Genomic DNA, 14902 nt, shown 5'->3' with positions numbered 1-14902 from the left:
GGACAGGCTGGGGACCCCTAAGCTGACTGTCAAGCAATTTAACTCCCTTTTCACCTTTAAAGAAGATGGGAAGAACTCCGGCTGGTGGTACACCAGTGTTAGGCCGAGAACTGGATGCTCACTAGTCTTAGATACTCCGTCCTCAATCAAAAAATGGAAATAAGAGTTCTTTTACGTGTCTGGAGAATGGCAGTTTCATCATTTCGAGGTGAACAGAGAGGATGTGGTCCCTAGACTCTACCATTCGTTGTGTAAGTAATTTATAATTTATTCTTTGATGAGGTACGCACTGATGTGATATTGACTTTTGTCATGTTTGGCAAATTATAAAAAGGAGACCTTCACTAAGGACATACAACGGTGAGCTGAAGTGATAAGAGTGTTGCCAAAGAGGCAGAGGTCCTGTAAGTTCGTAATATCAGATTCGAACTTATTTCAGGCAGGTCTAGTTTCAGTGCGTACATTGAGCCCGATTGACGTTAAGGCGGCTGCTTCGTTTGACCCAGGTAACAATTTATTTATTATTATTGTTATTATTATTATTATTATTTTTACTAGGCACTGATTACATGTATCCATTGTTATCAACTCATCAAGCAGAAATGTTGGGGTATAAGGCTGCGAAGGCCGCTGAGGCAGCGAAGAGGAAGGCAAGGGATGTCCTTCCAACGATTGACATGGCTTCGAAGGAGAATGAAGAAGATGTCCCTCCCCTTAAGAGAAACCGATCTAGGACGCCGATAGCTTCAGTATCGAGAGAGGCCATGTCTCCCACAACAACTCCGCCGACTTCTTCTCCAATGGGCGCGACCCCGAGCTCACTTCCAATTTTACCCCAAGTTTCTGTGACGGTACAGGTCCCTCTTGCTTCTCAGTCTGTGCCTACTATACCATCCAGCTCAGCTCGCCTACAAGACAAGTGCCTGATCTTCAGAGGCCAAGTTTGGCTGGCCTTATGGGTCGGCGGCCTGAGATCTTGCTGGACTATCTCCGGGCTCCCTTCCCATTGAGGGAGTCCATGACTTCTCTCCCTCCTCCGCTAAGGGAATCAGCCAACCTTCTTACGAGGAGTTGGGTTGATTAGGAGCAGAACTATCTTGCAGAGATGCCTGTTGCGGAGGCGATAGTTACTACTCAGCTCCATTCTCATCGCTCTGTGTTATATATGATGGCAGTGGCGGATAAGGTAGTATTTTTTACTTTTTCTATGCTTAGAAAGTTGTCTTTATCTTTTACCAGCCTTAACTCACCTCTTCCTCTGCTGTTAGGTTAAGGCCGAATTGGACAAACTTTTGGAGACCAAGGATCAAGCCCTGAATCTTTATAACAGCATGGAGGCGGAGCGAGCTCGGTTTGTAGCAAAGGAGAGGAAATATGAAGACAAGCTTAACAAGATGGGCGACGAGCTGAACGCGAGGTTGACCTCAGAATAGAAGCTTGAGGAGGAGGTTGAGGCTCTGAAGATCTGGGGAGACAGAGCCAACCTGAGGCGGAAAAGAAAAAAGCTGAAGAGGAGAGAGCTCGGGCGAAAGTGGCCGAGGAGTGTTCTCACACTGTGGAGGCCATTAAAAAGGTGGAGGAGGCCAATGCAAGGGCACAAGTGGTAATAAAGAAGGCAAAGGAGGCTAAGGCCAAGGCCATCAGGGCTCTGGAGATTTGGAGGGAATCTCTAGAGTTCGATGCTTTAGCCTAGGATGCCTATATAGTGGTCTTAGAGGAATTGATAAAACACATCCGAAGGGAGAGGCCAGAATTCGATGCTACCTTTCTAGAAGAAGTACTAAACGAGCAAAAGGAGGAGCTGGGAAAATTATGTGAGGCTGTTGGAGTCCGGATATTACCTGCGGACCAAGACATTGAGGGTAGCATCCCAGTCCCCCAAGACCCCTAGGAGGTTTTTGTTTTGGAAACATTGTTTGGTATTTTGTGATGTGATTTGACTATCCGTAGTACATTGTGAACCATGTTTTAATGTTTCATGACGTTTTGTTTGGAATGGATGATCGTTTATGCTTAGCATGATTTCTTTAGCAGCGATCTTGTTTATATGCGACAATATCTTATAAACTTAGCTAAATTTGTATAAGTGTCATAGTAGCATGTGGAATTGATTCGATGAATTTCACCTAGGTGTTGCAGCACTTGCCTTCCTAACAAGACCTATGCATGGGACATTTCCACTAAGTGTCATAGCACATACAACCTTAGCTTGGCCTGCACATGGGACAGGGCCCTTGAGAATTCCTAAGGAGGAGTTTTCATTAAGTGTCGTAGCATGTACGACCTTAGCTCGGCCTGCATATAGAGCAGGGCTTTGTAGAATTCTTTAGGAGGAATTTTACTAAGTGTCGTAGCATGTACGACCTTAGCTCGGCCTACGTATGAAGCAGGACTTTGTAAGATTCATCAGGAGGAATTTCCACTAAGTGTCGCAACACATACGACTTTAGATCGACCTGCGTAAGGAGCAGGGCTTTGTAAGATTCCTTAGGAAGAATTTTCACTAAGTGTCGCAGCACATACGACCTTAAATCGGGTTGCGTAAGGAGTAGGGCTTTGTAATATTTCTTAGGAGGAATTTCCACTAAGTGTCGCAGCACATACAACCTTAGATCGGCCTGTGTAAGGAGCAGGCTTTGTAAAATTTTGACAGAATGCTGAATAAAATGTTCAAAAATAGGAAGTCCTTTTTTATTGATGTGATTGACATTACAAGCGGGCTTTATATGGCATAGACTTTTCCTGTTCATTGATAGTACTGCTTAAGGTGTTCGACATTCCAAGGATGGGGCAAGGATCTACCCCCCAAGTCTTCCAGTTCATATGCCCCTTTTAGCAGGACCTTTGTTATCAGATAGGGACATTCTTAGTTCGGACCCAGGCATCCACTGCCGACCTCTCTTGTGGGGAGGAATACCTTCCGTAAGACGAGGAATCCTGCCTTAAATTCTCTTTTTCGCACTTTTTGATTGTAGTACTTGGCGTTTCATTGTTTGTAAACAGAATTTTTTAGTTCGTCATTGTTCCTTTTCTCCTCGGCTAGGTCGAGTTCCGTACGAAGAGCTATGTGGTTCCTTTTTTGTCATAATCAATTATGCGCAGCGAGAGAATGCTAACTTCTAGTGGGATCACACCCTCTATACCAAAAGCCAGTGAGAACGATGTTTCTCCCATGCTGGTCCTTGCAGTAGTGCGATATGACCATAGCACAATAGGGAGTTCTTCGGTCCATCCTCCTTTAAATAAGTCGAGTTTTGCTTTCAATGTGTGCTTAATAATTTTGTTAATGGCTTCGACTTAGCGGTTTGCCTGTGGATGGTTTAGTGTTGAGAAATGTTTCTTGATGTCGAACTCTTCACACAAATCTAAAAGTTGTGCGTTGTCGAACTGTTTTCAATTGCCCGTAACAATGGAGTGAGGTATGCCGAACCTACAGATAATTGATTTTCACAAAAAGTCCGTTGTTTTTTGTTCAATGATCTTGGCAAGTGGCTCTGCCTCGGCCCATTTAGTAAAGTAATCCACTGCGACGATAACGAATTTTACACCTCCTTTTTCAATGGGCATATGTCCAATTAGGTCAACCCCCCATTTTGCAAAGGGTCAAGGTGCTATTACCGGATTCAGTTCGCGCGGTGGAGTATTTATGATGGGGACGAGGCACTGGCACTGGTCACATCTTTTGACAAATTCAAGGGAATCACGTCTTATCGCAGGCCAAAAGTATCCTTGTCGTATGATCTCGTGGGCTAGTGAGAGCCCATCGGAATAGTTTCCACATATTCCTTCATGAACGTCTTGCAGGGCGTGCCGAGCTTCTTCTTCGTTCAAACACCTTAACAAGGGTGTAGAATATCCCCATTTCTATAGTACATTGTTAATGAGTGTGTACCTGGCCGACTTGATTCTGAGCTTTCTAGCCTCTACAGAGTTTTCGGGACATCTCGCGATTTTTAGGTAGGCGATGATCTCGTCCTGCTAAGTTGGTTTGGGGTCTATCATCATAAGGACCATTTCGGCCAGCTCGATGCACGGTAGGGATATTCTTCCCACGGGGATGCTATCGAATTCTTCGATTCCCTCACTGGTGGCTAGGCAGGCCAGTGCGTCGGCGTGACCATTCTAAGATCGGGAAATCTGTTTAACTTGGGTGGTGTTGAACCTTTCAAGTTCTTTCCTTACAACCCGTAGGTAATTGTCCATTCTTTCTTCTTTCGCCAGATATACACTACTGACCTGATTCACGACTAGTTGGGAGTCGCTATGCATGATTAGGTCGGAGATCTCCAACCCTGAGGCCATCCTTATTTCGACAATGAGAGCTTCGTACTCGGCCTCATTGTTTGAAGCTTTAAAGTCAAATGGTAAGGCTTCGCAGAATATGCGTTGTTTAGGGCTGATTAATACTACGCCAGCCCTAAACCGTTCTCCGGTGGATGAACCATCGACATAAAGTTTCCATGGGGTTTCTTTCGGTAGTTCCTCGATTGGAATGTTTCAGAACTCAGAGATAAAGTAGGTGAACGCTTGGCCCTTGATGGAGGAACGAGGCGTGTATTTGATGTTGAATTGTCCGAGCTCGACTGCCCATTTTACCATCCGACCTGAAGTGTCGGGTCTTTGCAGTGTTTGTCTCAATGGAGAATTGGTGAGGACCTCAATGGGTTGTTCCAACAAATATGGCCTCAGTTTCCGCATTGTCATCAGCAGGGTGAATGCCAGCTTCTCTACAGGTGAATATCTGAGCTCAGCTTCGTGAAGCGCTTTGCTTACGTAATAGACTAGGCGTTGAACGCCATTCTCTTCTCAGGTCAGAACTGCACTAATGACATGTTCTGAAATAGAAAAATATAGTTTCAGAACCTCGTCTGCCTTAGGTTTTGAAAGCAACGGAAGCTGAGCTAGTTGTCTCTTTAACTCGTTAAAGGTGTCCTGACATTCTTTGGTCCATTCAAACTTCTTTACTTCTCGTAATGTGTCAAAGAAGGGTTTGCATCAGTCCGTAGACTTAGAGATGAACTGACTGAGGGCGGCAATCCTTCCGGTTAAATAACAGCTTGTATTTTTTTTAGGATTTGCCTTAATTCCTCGATTGTTTACAATGTAACCTAGGAACCTTCCAGAGCTGACTCCAAAATCACATTTCCTTGGGTTCAACTTCATTCCATACTTTCTCAGAATATCAAACATCTCGGCCAGGTACATATAGTGGTCCTTGGCCTTAATGCTTTTGACTAGCATATCATCAATATACACTTCCATTATTTTTTCGATCTGTTGGGAAAACATGAAATTCACAAGTCGTTAGTAGGTGGCACCAGCATTTTTGAGACCAAATGGCATTACTCTGTAGCAATAAAGACCTTAATCAGTTACAAACGAGGTATGTTCTTGATCTGGACCGTACATCGGTATCTGATTATATCTAGAGTACGCATCCATGAAGCTGAGTAGTTCATGTTCGGTAGTGGCATCCACCATTTGATCTATTCTTGGCAAATGAAAACTATCTTTGGGGTACGCTTTGTTGAGATCGGTGAAGTCTATACATACTCTCCAATCTCCATTGTGTTTTTTCACAAGGATCGGATTTGCGACTCACTTCGGATATTTTGCCTCGCAGAGAAAATCGTTGTGCAACAGTTTTTGCACCTCTTTGTTGAGTGTTTCGTATCTTTCAGGATTCAGAGGTCATCATTTTTGCTGCTTCGCCCGAACTAAGGGATCCACCTATAATTTGTATCATGTGATATTGGGATCTGTTTCTCTCATGTCCCCATGATTCCAGGTGAAGACATCAAGGTTTTGTCTAGGGAAGGCCACAATTTCGCTTCGGATGGAGGGCTGCAGCTCGCACCCGACTTTGACCTCTTTTGATAGATCGTCGGCACAAACTTGAACTCCTTCTCCTTCTTCAACGGGTTTTCTCCACCTTCGATCTTGTTTCACGGGTCTAGTGGAATGAGCTCGGATTCCAATATATTTGCCATATGTATTCCTAGGAAGGTGCGTTGATGGTTGATGCAGGGTTTCCATTGACATCTTTTGACGAGCTCTCTATTTCCTTTGACTTCACCTACGCCATGGGGTGTAGGAAATTTGATTGAATAGTGATACAGGGACACTGTTGCTCTCAGGCTGAATAGTAGGGACTATCCCATTACAGCATCATAAGGCAATAGAGTATCGAATACTACGAACTAGCAGTTCATCTTCACCTGCCAGGGTGTATCCTAACTTGACTTTGAGTTTGATCGATCCTTTGGCAGAAGTCAGGGCTCCGCTTAATCCTAGGACCATATTTGGGTATGGTTGAAGGAAGTTAGCAGGGATACCCATCCACTTAAGGGTGTTACTGAATATGATGTTTGGAGCGCTCCATGTATCCACCAAGACTTTGGGGATGGTTACCCCAGCTACAGGCAACGAGATTACCAGAATTCTGGGGTAAGGATGTGGGTCTGCCTCTTTTTTGTCAAAGGACAATTGCTCATCTGTGGCTTTTTTGATGTGCTTTTTAGTTATGCCAATCTCCAAGAGATCCGCAACAATTGGTCTCTTCAATCTGGCTTCCCTGGCTTGCATGTTCGCCTTGTCCCTTAGCATGTTGACTTGTGGATTTGGTAGGTCGACATTGCAGGCCCTTGCTCTAACTTGATCTCTTCGAATAATTACCGTCCCGTAAGGAGTGGAAAATTTCATGCAATAATGATAAATTGATGTGGCAGCTTTTAGCTCGTGTAAAATGGGTCGTCCCAATATTGCGTTATAATTGGATGGCAAAACAACCACCGTGAAATTTGCTAGGATCTTTCTTTGGCGAGGAGCTTCGCCCAGCTCTACAATCTTCGCCCAGCTCTACAATAAGGACGATTTGATCTTGGGCTTCAATAGGATCCTCAGAGAATCCCTGTAGTTTCCTTGAGTACAGCTGGAGGTAGAGTTGTGACATTTCTACCTGTCTCAAAGTTCGTAAGTATAGTATGTTGACTAAACTTCCGTTGTCTACCAAAGTTCGGTGAACTTTTACTCCGACAATCGGCATTGTGACCACTAGGGCGTCACTCTAGTCTTGGAAGATTCCTTCAGAATCTTCTTTCGTGAACTAGAACCATTCAGGGTCTATACCGATCTGCGGGGTTTAATTCCAGTAGTTCTTGCACTTCAGGTTTGTCTTCGTCTCGCCCTTCTGGATCCCTCCATATACTAATTTTCTCCCACCATCATTTTAATTTCGGCACGTGGGGGTGGATTACGATTAGGGACTGCCTGTTGAGCTCGTGTGGGAGGCCCCTACAGCAGCGGCTGCTGCGTCGTAGGTCGATCTACTTCTTTTGGCTTGGCAACAAACTCCTGTAACCGACCTCTTCGAATTAAGGACTCAACTTCCTCTTTTAATTTTCGACAGTTATCAATGTCATGGCCCACCATCTGTGATATCGACAGTATCGTCCCTGATGGTGTCCTGCATGTCTGTCCTTCAGGATCATAGGTCTGCGAAATATCTCTTTTTCATTGGCTTGTGTGAATACTTCTTCCATGGAGGCTTTGAGTGAGTGGTACTCCCGAAATATGTATGGCTGAGCCTCAGGACTTTCTCTTTCTCTCCTGTCCTTCTTTCTTTCGAGCTGAGGACTGCAACTTAGTTTTTTCTCCTTCACCGTATTGCTAAGGTCGGGTTTGCATCTGGCTTCTTATTGGTCAGAGGTCGCTTCTTCAACACTTATGTATTTCTACGCTCAGTTCAGGAACTCGTGATAAGTTCTTGGGCCGTCCTCGTGCACTGACCACCAGAGTCTTGTTCTGGGCCTTAGTCCTGCTAATACGTCCATGAGTACCACATCATCAGATATTTTTTCCACTTCCATGGATTGCTTGTTGAATCTATTCAGATAGCTTTTGAGGGATTCACTTCTTCCCTGTTTGATGCTTACTAGTCGTTCTTTAGGCATGGTTCTAGCCTTAGAACTCATGAACTGGGCAAGAATGTCGTGGCCAGATCATTCCAATTTTTTACCGACCTCTGGTGCAGTCTCCTAAACTATCTCTGGGCTTTGTCTCCCAGAGTCAGGGAGAATGCCCGGTACATAATTGTGTTGCTTGCCCCCTGTAGTTCTATTCACGAGGTATATTTGTCAAGGTGGCTGAGGGGATCACCATCCCCTTCGTATGCGACCATCTGGGAGATTTTCAATTTTTCAGTTAATGGTTTCATAAGGACATTCTCAGTGAAGGGGGAATGTCATTTACTTAGATAATCTTTAGTGCCACCTTTGTTTTTAGCCTCCAGATCAGCAATGCATCTTTTCAGCACCTCAGCTTGGGTTATGTTTGTTCCAAAGGACATTTGAGGTCGGTTTGTCCTCGTGTAGGGGTCCCCAATCTGTCGAACACACTGCTAGTCCTCCTCGCCCCTACTTCCTTAATTCTGACCTCGTCAGTTCGGCTACTTGAGGATTCTCCTCTTGAAAAGTGGAGAGTCCTCCTGGTGGGAGGACGCCATGCCTTTATCGTTACAGGGGATTCTACCTCGGTATTTGATGGGGACAAGTGGGCTTGACTTCGTTCCAATCGTCCCACTGCATTTGTCAGTTTTTCCAGGGCTTTCGTCATGGCGGTCATTTGAGGGTCTCGTCGTTGTGGAGAACTTGGTGGAGTATTCATTTCATGAGGGTGGGTGTGAGATGGGTTTCTCAAACTTGAGCTATGACTCATGGCTCTTGGATTTTGGGGAGAGAATGAGACTATTTTTAACAATTGGGGCCCTCCTTCTAGCGCCAAACTGTTGACGTCAAAATTAGCAGGGCTAATCTTAAGCCAACTTTAAGAAAAATGAGGATTTATTGTTGAAAAAGACCACAAAATATGTTGAGAAAGTGTAATTGTGTTATGAGTTGTTATATGAATTCACTTGCCTTTTATAAGAGTCCTATTCAACTATTTATACATAGTTTCAGCCGAAATTATATCAAATCAACTATAGTTCCGAGCTCGGAACTCGGGTCGTCGAATTCTCCTATGATTGGTTGACAAGGCTGGTGGCCATGTGTCAATGTTTTCCCCAAGTAATGATGACCTACAAGGAGTTTCAGATTTAGGACTTAGGATTGACGATTTTGGGTGGTGATAATGTCACCTGTGGTAAGTGTATGCAATTGATAGGGTGATGTGACAGGGGATAATCATGATATTTTTTTGAGCTAACGGTGGGACTGTCTGACCTAGGAGCAGGGACCCAACTCACATTCGCTTGAGGTGGGGTCAGCGAACTATTTTAACTTAGATCGGAGTTTGGTTGTCAACATATATATATACACACACACACACACACACACTCCAACAAATATATATTAGAATTTGAGTATGACCGAATTCTTGTTGAGTATTTGATTGTAATTACTGTTGGAGTAGTATTGGGAGTTTGTAGTAGACTTGAAGAAGTGTTGAAGGAGTTCAAGAAAAATAAAGATAATGATTCCCCTTTTGACAGTGCTATTGTACACATATTGGAATTGACATTGTTCAATTAGTTATCAGTCTAAAGAGATTCTTTGTAATTCCTTACTATTGATTACAGTGAATTCTACGCCTTGGTTTTCTCGAATTTAGGTTTTCATGTAAATTTTGTTTTCTTTGTGATCCATTATTTTCATATTATCCATATTTTTTTGTTCTTTAATTATTTGGCCCGATTGTAACAATATATAAAAACGATTTAGGTATTACATATTCTTTTATTAAATGGCATATCCAATATTTGCAATATATTACACGTTACGTTTTGTGAAGCTTTTGTCGACTAAAGTCGCATAGCCAATACTTTAACGATTTTGTGAAATTAGAATATTTGCGGATTTCAATTTAACACTGTTCATTATAATAATAATTGCTGTTATAATCAAATTCAATAAACGTAGTGTTCAAAGACCCAACATCTACGTACCGTAATGAGTTACATTAATTCCAATCATACCAGTTTCCCCGGCAAACTACAATTTTTTGGGCTTTTTTAATTATAATCAGGTTGTATTGAATTATAATTAATTTTTGATCGAGTATAATTGATTGTGCATCTTTTAACTTCTATAAATACCAATGTTTTCTTGGATTATCATAAAATAAAATGGCATCATCAATTAAGATGATTAAATTCAGCATTGTTCTCATAGTGATGATCTCAGGGTTGTGGGCTACTCAAACCACAGCTCGCACTATATCTGAGTCGTCCATGTCAGAGAAACACGAGCAGTGGATGGTGCGCTTTGGACGTGTTTACAAAGATAATGTCGAGAAAGGAAAGCGTCTCAAGATATTCAAAGACAATGTAGGGTTCATTGAAGCTTTTAATAAAGCCGAAAATCGGCCTTATAAGCTCGGGATTAATGCATTTGCTGATCAAACAAATGACGAATTTAGGGCAGCTCGGAATGGATTAAGGATACCCTCAAGGAAGAAATCATCCGAAATTACATCATTTAAGTATGAAAATGTGACTGCAGTGCCTTCTAGCATGGATTGGAGGAAGAAAGGGGCTGTCACCCCAGTAAAGGATCAAGGACAGTGTGGTAATTGACCTAATTCAGCGTTATCTAAAAGCTTAAGTTGTATATCGTCACTACTTCCCTCACGTGCATAAGACTCATTTTTTGACCGAAAACCTGAAATGTAGGAAGTTTCCAGCATTTTCAACACGCCCCTTCATAATGAAATATTTATATATTTTATCTTCAACACATCTTTTAACATGCACACTATATTAATTTTTTTATCAAGAACTTCGACATATACGGAATTCCGTTGAATTTTCAACACGCCCCTCACAACCAATATTAATTTATATTTCATCTTCAACAGGAAGTTGCTGGGCATTTTCAGCAATTGGAGCCACAGAAGGTATAAATCAAATAACAACAAAGAAATTAACCTCACTGTCAGAACAAGAAATAGTAGACTGTGACAAAACAAGTGAAGATCAAGGGTGTGAAGGTGGATACATGGAGGATGCTTTTGAATTTATTGTAAAAAACAAAGGAATTGCCACTGAATCTACATACCCTTATGAGGCTACAGATGGGACTTGCAACAAAAAGAAGGAATTATCCCATGCAGCCAAGATTCTAGGGTATGAAAAAGTGCCTACTAACAGTGAAAAGGCATTGCTCAAGGCTGTGGCTAATCAACCCATATCGGTTTCCATCGACGCCAGTGGAATGGACTTTCAGTTTTATTCTAGTGGAGTTTTCACCGGCAAGTGTGGGACCGAACTCGACCATGGTGTGACGGCCGTTGGGTACGGGACGACTAGTGATGGTACAAAGTATTGGTTGGTTAAGAACTCTTGGGGAAGCAGCTGGGGAGAGGAGGGGTATATAATGATGCAAAGAGATATTGGTGCTAAAGAAGGGATTTGTGGCATTGCAATGGATTCTTCATATCCAACTGCTTAGAATTGTGTGCACTGTGTGTAAATTTCTTGCAATATCTTGTAAAATATGTTGTGATTCAAAGTAACGCTGCGGTTTCTTCTGTACAAAACTTCATTAATGGAACTGCCAATGCCTTGTTTATACTAAAGATATGTTTTCGTGTTGATTAATTGATGATATATTTCCTCGTATAATTAGCATCGAAATCTTACAAATAAGTCTAGTTCTTTTATGAATTTAGATACGAAATCACTAGTAGACTTAATAAAACAACTCGAGTTTTCATATTAGTAGACAACAAAAGGACGACTAAACATAAGAAATCTTTATGTAACTCAGACTAAGCATTTGTTTGTCACAGTTCCTTTCTTGAAAATCATTTTTTCCTTAGACACATTTTCAACCTAACATTCTCCAAGTAAAATAATTTTCCACACTTTTTACCTACACATTCTCGTACAAAAATTACTTTTCACTTCTAATAATCTCGCAAACATACACTAAAAAAGACCAAAAAGCACTGGACACAAGGCATAAGGGTTACCGGTGGAGGTTCTCGTAGGGCCCGTAGATGGACATCGACTGTAAATCTGTGACTGTATCGACAGAAGAGTATTATCCAATTTATCTTATCAAATATGACAAAAATTAAATTTGCCGAGCAAATCAGAGACCGATGACAAAAAATTGGGTACGGTATTTGAATAGGATATAGTGGTGCAGTAGCATGACAAGACAAAGGTGTAGATGAAATTCCTGAATCAATGTGGTCGAATGGAGCGCATTGATTGGTAGGTACTCGACTGATGGGACAGGTAATGAGGCTTTGGAGTTGTTAGGAGATGCGAAGGGCTGGGGAGGTGACGGATGAGACGATGATGACATCTAGTACCAATGAAACGTCATGTCTTTCAATAATAAATTGCTCATTCATACCTTATCATTGCATTGAACCATTAGATGTTTCTTTCAGCTATGATCTATATTTGGGGATTAACTTGAAGTGTTACGCTCTCAATTCAGTTTGAGCCTAACCATGGGGAATTAATCGTGTGCTATTGGTGTGCGCTCCAGGAGGGCTAGTTTCTAAGGGAGACTTTATTGATCATGCATAAATCTAGGATTGAACTATCTATGGAACATTATGGCTGCGAAGAATTAAATTATACTAATGAGTTTGCATGCATCAATAGCAGATTGGGAGGAAATGAGCCGTGATTGGAAACAGAAGGAAAGATAGAAGCTCCAATGAAATTTTTGTGCACAAGTTTGTAACGGGTCTCTAGTTCCACCCGAAACAAACAGGTTAGGAACGTTTCCAAGAGGGTAACAGGGGCCTGAGGACGTGTCTTGGATTTCAGCATCAGCAGTGTTGCATAATGCACAAGTTGAACAACTCAATTCGATGTTCAACACAGTGACTTTGTTCAACCAGATTTCAAATTTATTCATTTCTACTTGGCCACATTAGTCTTGTTTTTTGACATCAAATGCTCAAAAAACGAAATGGAAAAATAGCTCAGAAAGAAAGAAAAGGGAACAAAGTTATGCTTGAAATGATAGTAAAAGGTGCTTTTATTACTGGGAAACAGTAGCCGTTACACATGATCGCTCATTTTTCCACCACCTCTCAATGAAATATAGAGGTTTCCTCTAAAGAAAGGACCAAATACTTGTGTCCTTGTGAATGCTTGGAGGCCCTTTTAAAATGGTGATACCCGAGGGCTAATTGTTCACGAAATAATTCTTTTGATTTAAAACTACCGCAAGTGTACGGATCATAACAAGTAATAAAGTGGATTTTAGAAAGTCCGAATATCGTCCCTCAGAGATTGAGTAGTTCAATTCTATATAATCTAGCCTTAACCGAATCTAATTTAGTGAAAATATGGTCTAAATGCAAAAAGCCCTAATATCAATTAGAAGCCCTAATTTCTATTGAAAACCCTAATTTCTATTGAAAACCCTAAATTCTCAATTAGAAACCCTAATTTCAAAATTTCTCTAATTAAATGACTCAAACACCCAAGTAAATGAAATTATGAAAATTCAATAGCTAATTTATGAAAATGAATCAAACTAAAGTCACTAGGATCACGAATTTCCAATTGAAGTTATAAAAACCCTAATTTCATAAAATTAATGACCCGATGGAAATTTGCCAATTCAATGTTCCTAATTCTATCCAATATATTCTCTCGATATATATTAGACCTATTCTTGCACACCACCAGCCTATATCTCTATGGATGATGCAAATATACAAGAATGCATGTGGTTTTGTGAACAATTAAAGAATTACATAAAGCATAGGAGTATATCTCTATCCCCTATCGGACTCTATGTTAATTTACACCTTATCGAACCTATTCCACTTCTCTCGAATGTAAGAAATAAGTCATCGACACTCACACAATCATTGGCCACTAATTGCGGAAGAAAATCAATGCATATAAACCAATCAAATTATCCAAACGGGTCTTTATATTAAATTCATGAAATATGGAATTAAAATAAAAAACAATGGTTCATCGATCACCTAGTGAATTGAAAACCTAGCCTAGAATATTCATAATTACAGAAAAAAATGAAATCAATAAATAGAAAGAATAGCACCCGTATGAAAATTTCTTGAAATCTTGAATAAAGCCTTGAAAACCTGCTTGAATTCTTGTGAAATCGACTTCAAGTTCGTGTTCCTTGCCTCCAAAAGTTATATTTTTCCTCTCCCTGGAAGTTCTACCCTATTTCTGATGAATTTCGACTTTTATATCATGTCCTCACGGAGCCCCGAAAGAGTTTCAATTAAAAACGGAAGTTCAGAATTTTCTTCGAATTTTAAAGCCATTCGGCCACATGGTTCAAGTGATCTGCTTCAATAAAATCCATGCATCCTCATGTGCGGCCGCATGGTATAGTTATGTGCGGCCGCATGGTTGTAGCTTTACAACCTTGCTGTTTTGGTCCCTGAACTCCGTTTTCTCTTTTCTTGATCTTTTTTCTTTCTTTTCTTTGTTCCATTATCAATATTGACTCCTAATTAATGTTTGGGTAAATCAATTCCTTGATCACTTGCTCGGCTCATCTTTTTTTTGTTAATTGCAATTTAGTCCTTCACTTTCACTTTTCTTCAATTCAGTCGAATGTTACTTCTTTCTTCCTCTGATCGTCTTGTATCGTCCTCAATCTCATACTTGGCATATTTTCATTCTAGTTCTTCCCTTTAGCTCAACTTTCCAATATTTGCACCTTTGGTCCATAAATTATCGCTTTGTTTCGTTTTGGTCCTTTTTTTGGCTCTTTTCTTTTGAATCTCATCTTTTCCATAGAAACACCTACATTGCATGAATTTAATGAGATTAAGTCACAATTCAACTACTTTGTCCATGTTTAAGTCATGTTTGTGAGCTAAATAAGTGTGTAAAAACACACTTATCAAATCCCCTAAATTTAAACTATTGTTTGTCCTCAAGCAA

General features: G+C 41.0%; 1 protein-coding gene across 1 annotated transcript; it reads left to right on the top strand.

Annotated features, from left to right (window-relative positions):
- Positions 1-10123: 10123 nt before the first annotated feature.
- LOC111376455 (senescence-specific cysteine protease SAG39-like) lies at positions 10124-11447 on the top strand. Its single transcript, XM_022999417.1, has 2 exons — positions 10124-10565; positions 10855-11447. Exons 1-2 carry the CDS (start codon positions 10124-10126, stop codon positions 11445-11447), a joined length of 1035 nt encoding a protein of 344 aa, XP_022855185.1.
- The last annotated feature ends 3455 nt before the right edge of the window (positions 11448-14902 follow it).

Source organism: Olea europaea, chromosome 2 (genome assembly GCF_002742605.1).
Source record: "Olea europaea var. sylvestris chromosome 2, O_europaea_v1, whole genome shotgun sequence".
Lineage (NCBI taxonomy): Eukaryota > Viridiplantae > Streptophyta > Magnoliopsida > Lamiales > Oleaceae > Olea > Olea europaea.
The sequence above is the reverse complement of the archived record's forward strand: the minus strand, read 5'-3'. Positions and strand labels throughout refer to the sequence as shown.

What these genes read in the sequence shown, in the direction of transcription:
- LOC111376455 (XM_022999417.1), top strand. Translation starts at nt 10,124, where the DNA reads ATGGCATCATCAATTAAGATGATTAAATTCAGCATTGTTCTCATAGTG. An exon ending in AAAGGATCAAGGACAGTGTG is followed by an intron (nt 10,566 to 10,854) that starts GTAATTGACCTA and finishes CATCTTCAACAG; the next exon opens with GAAGTTGCTGGGCATTTTCA.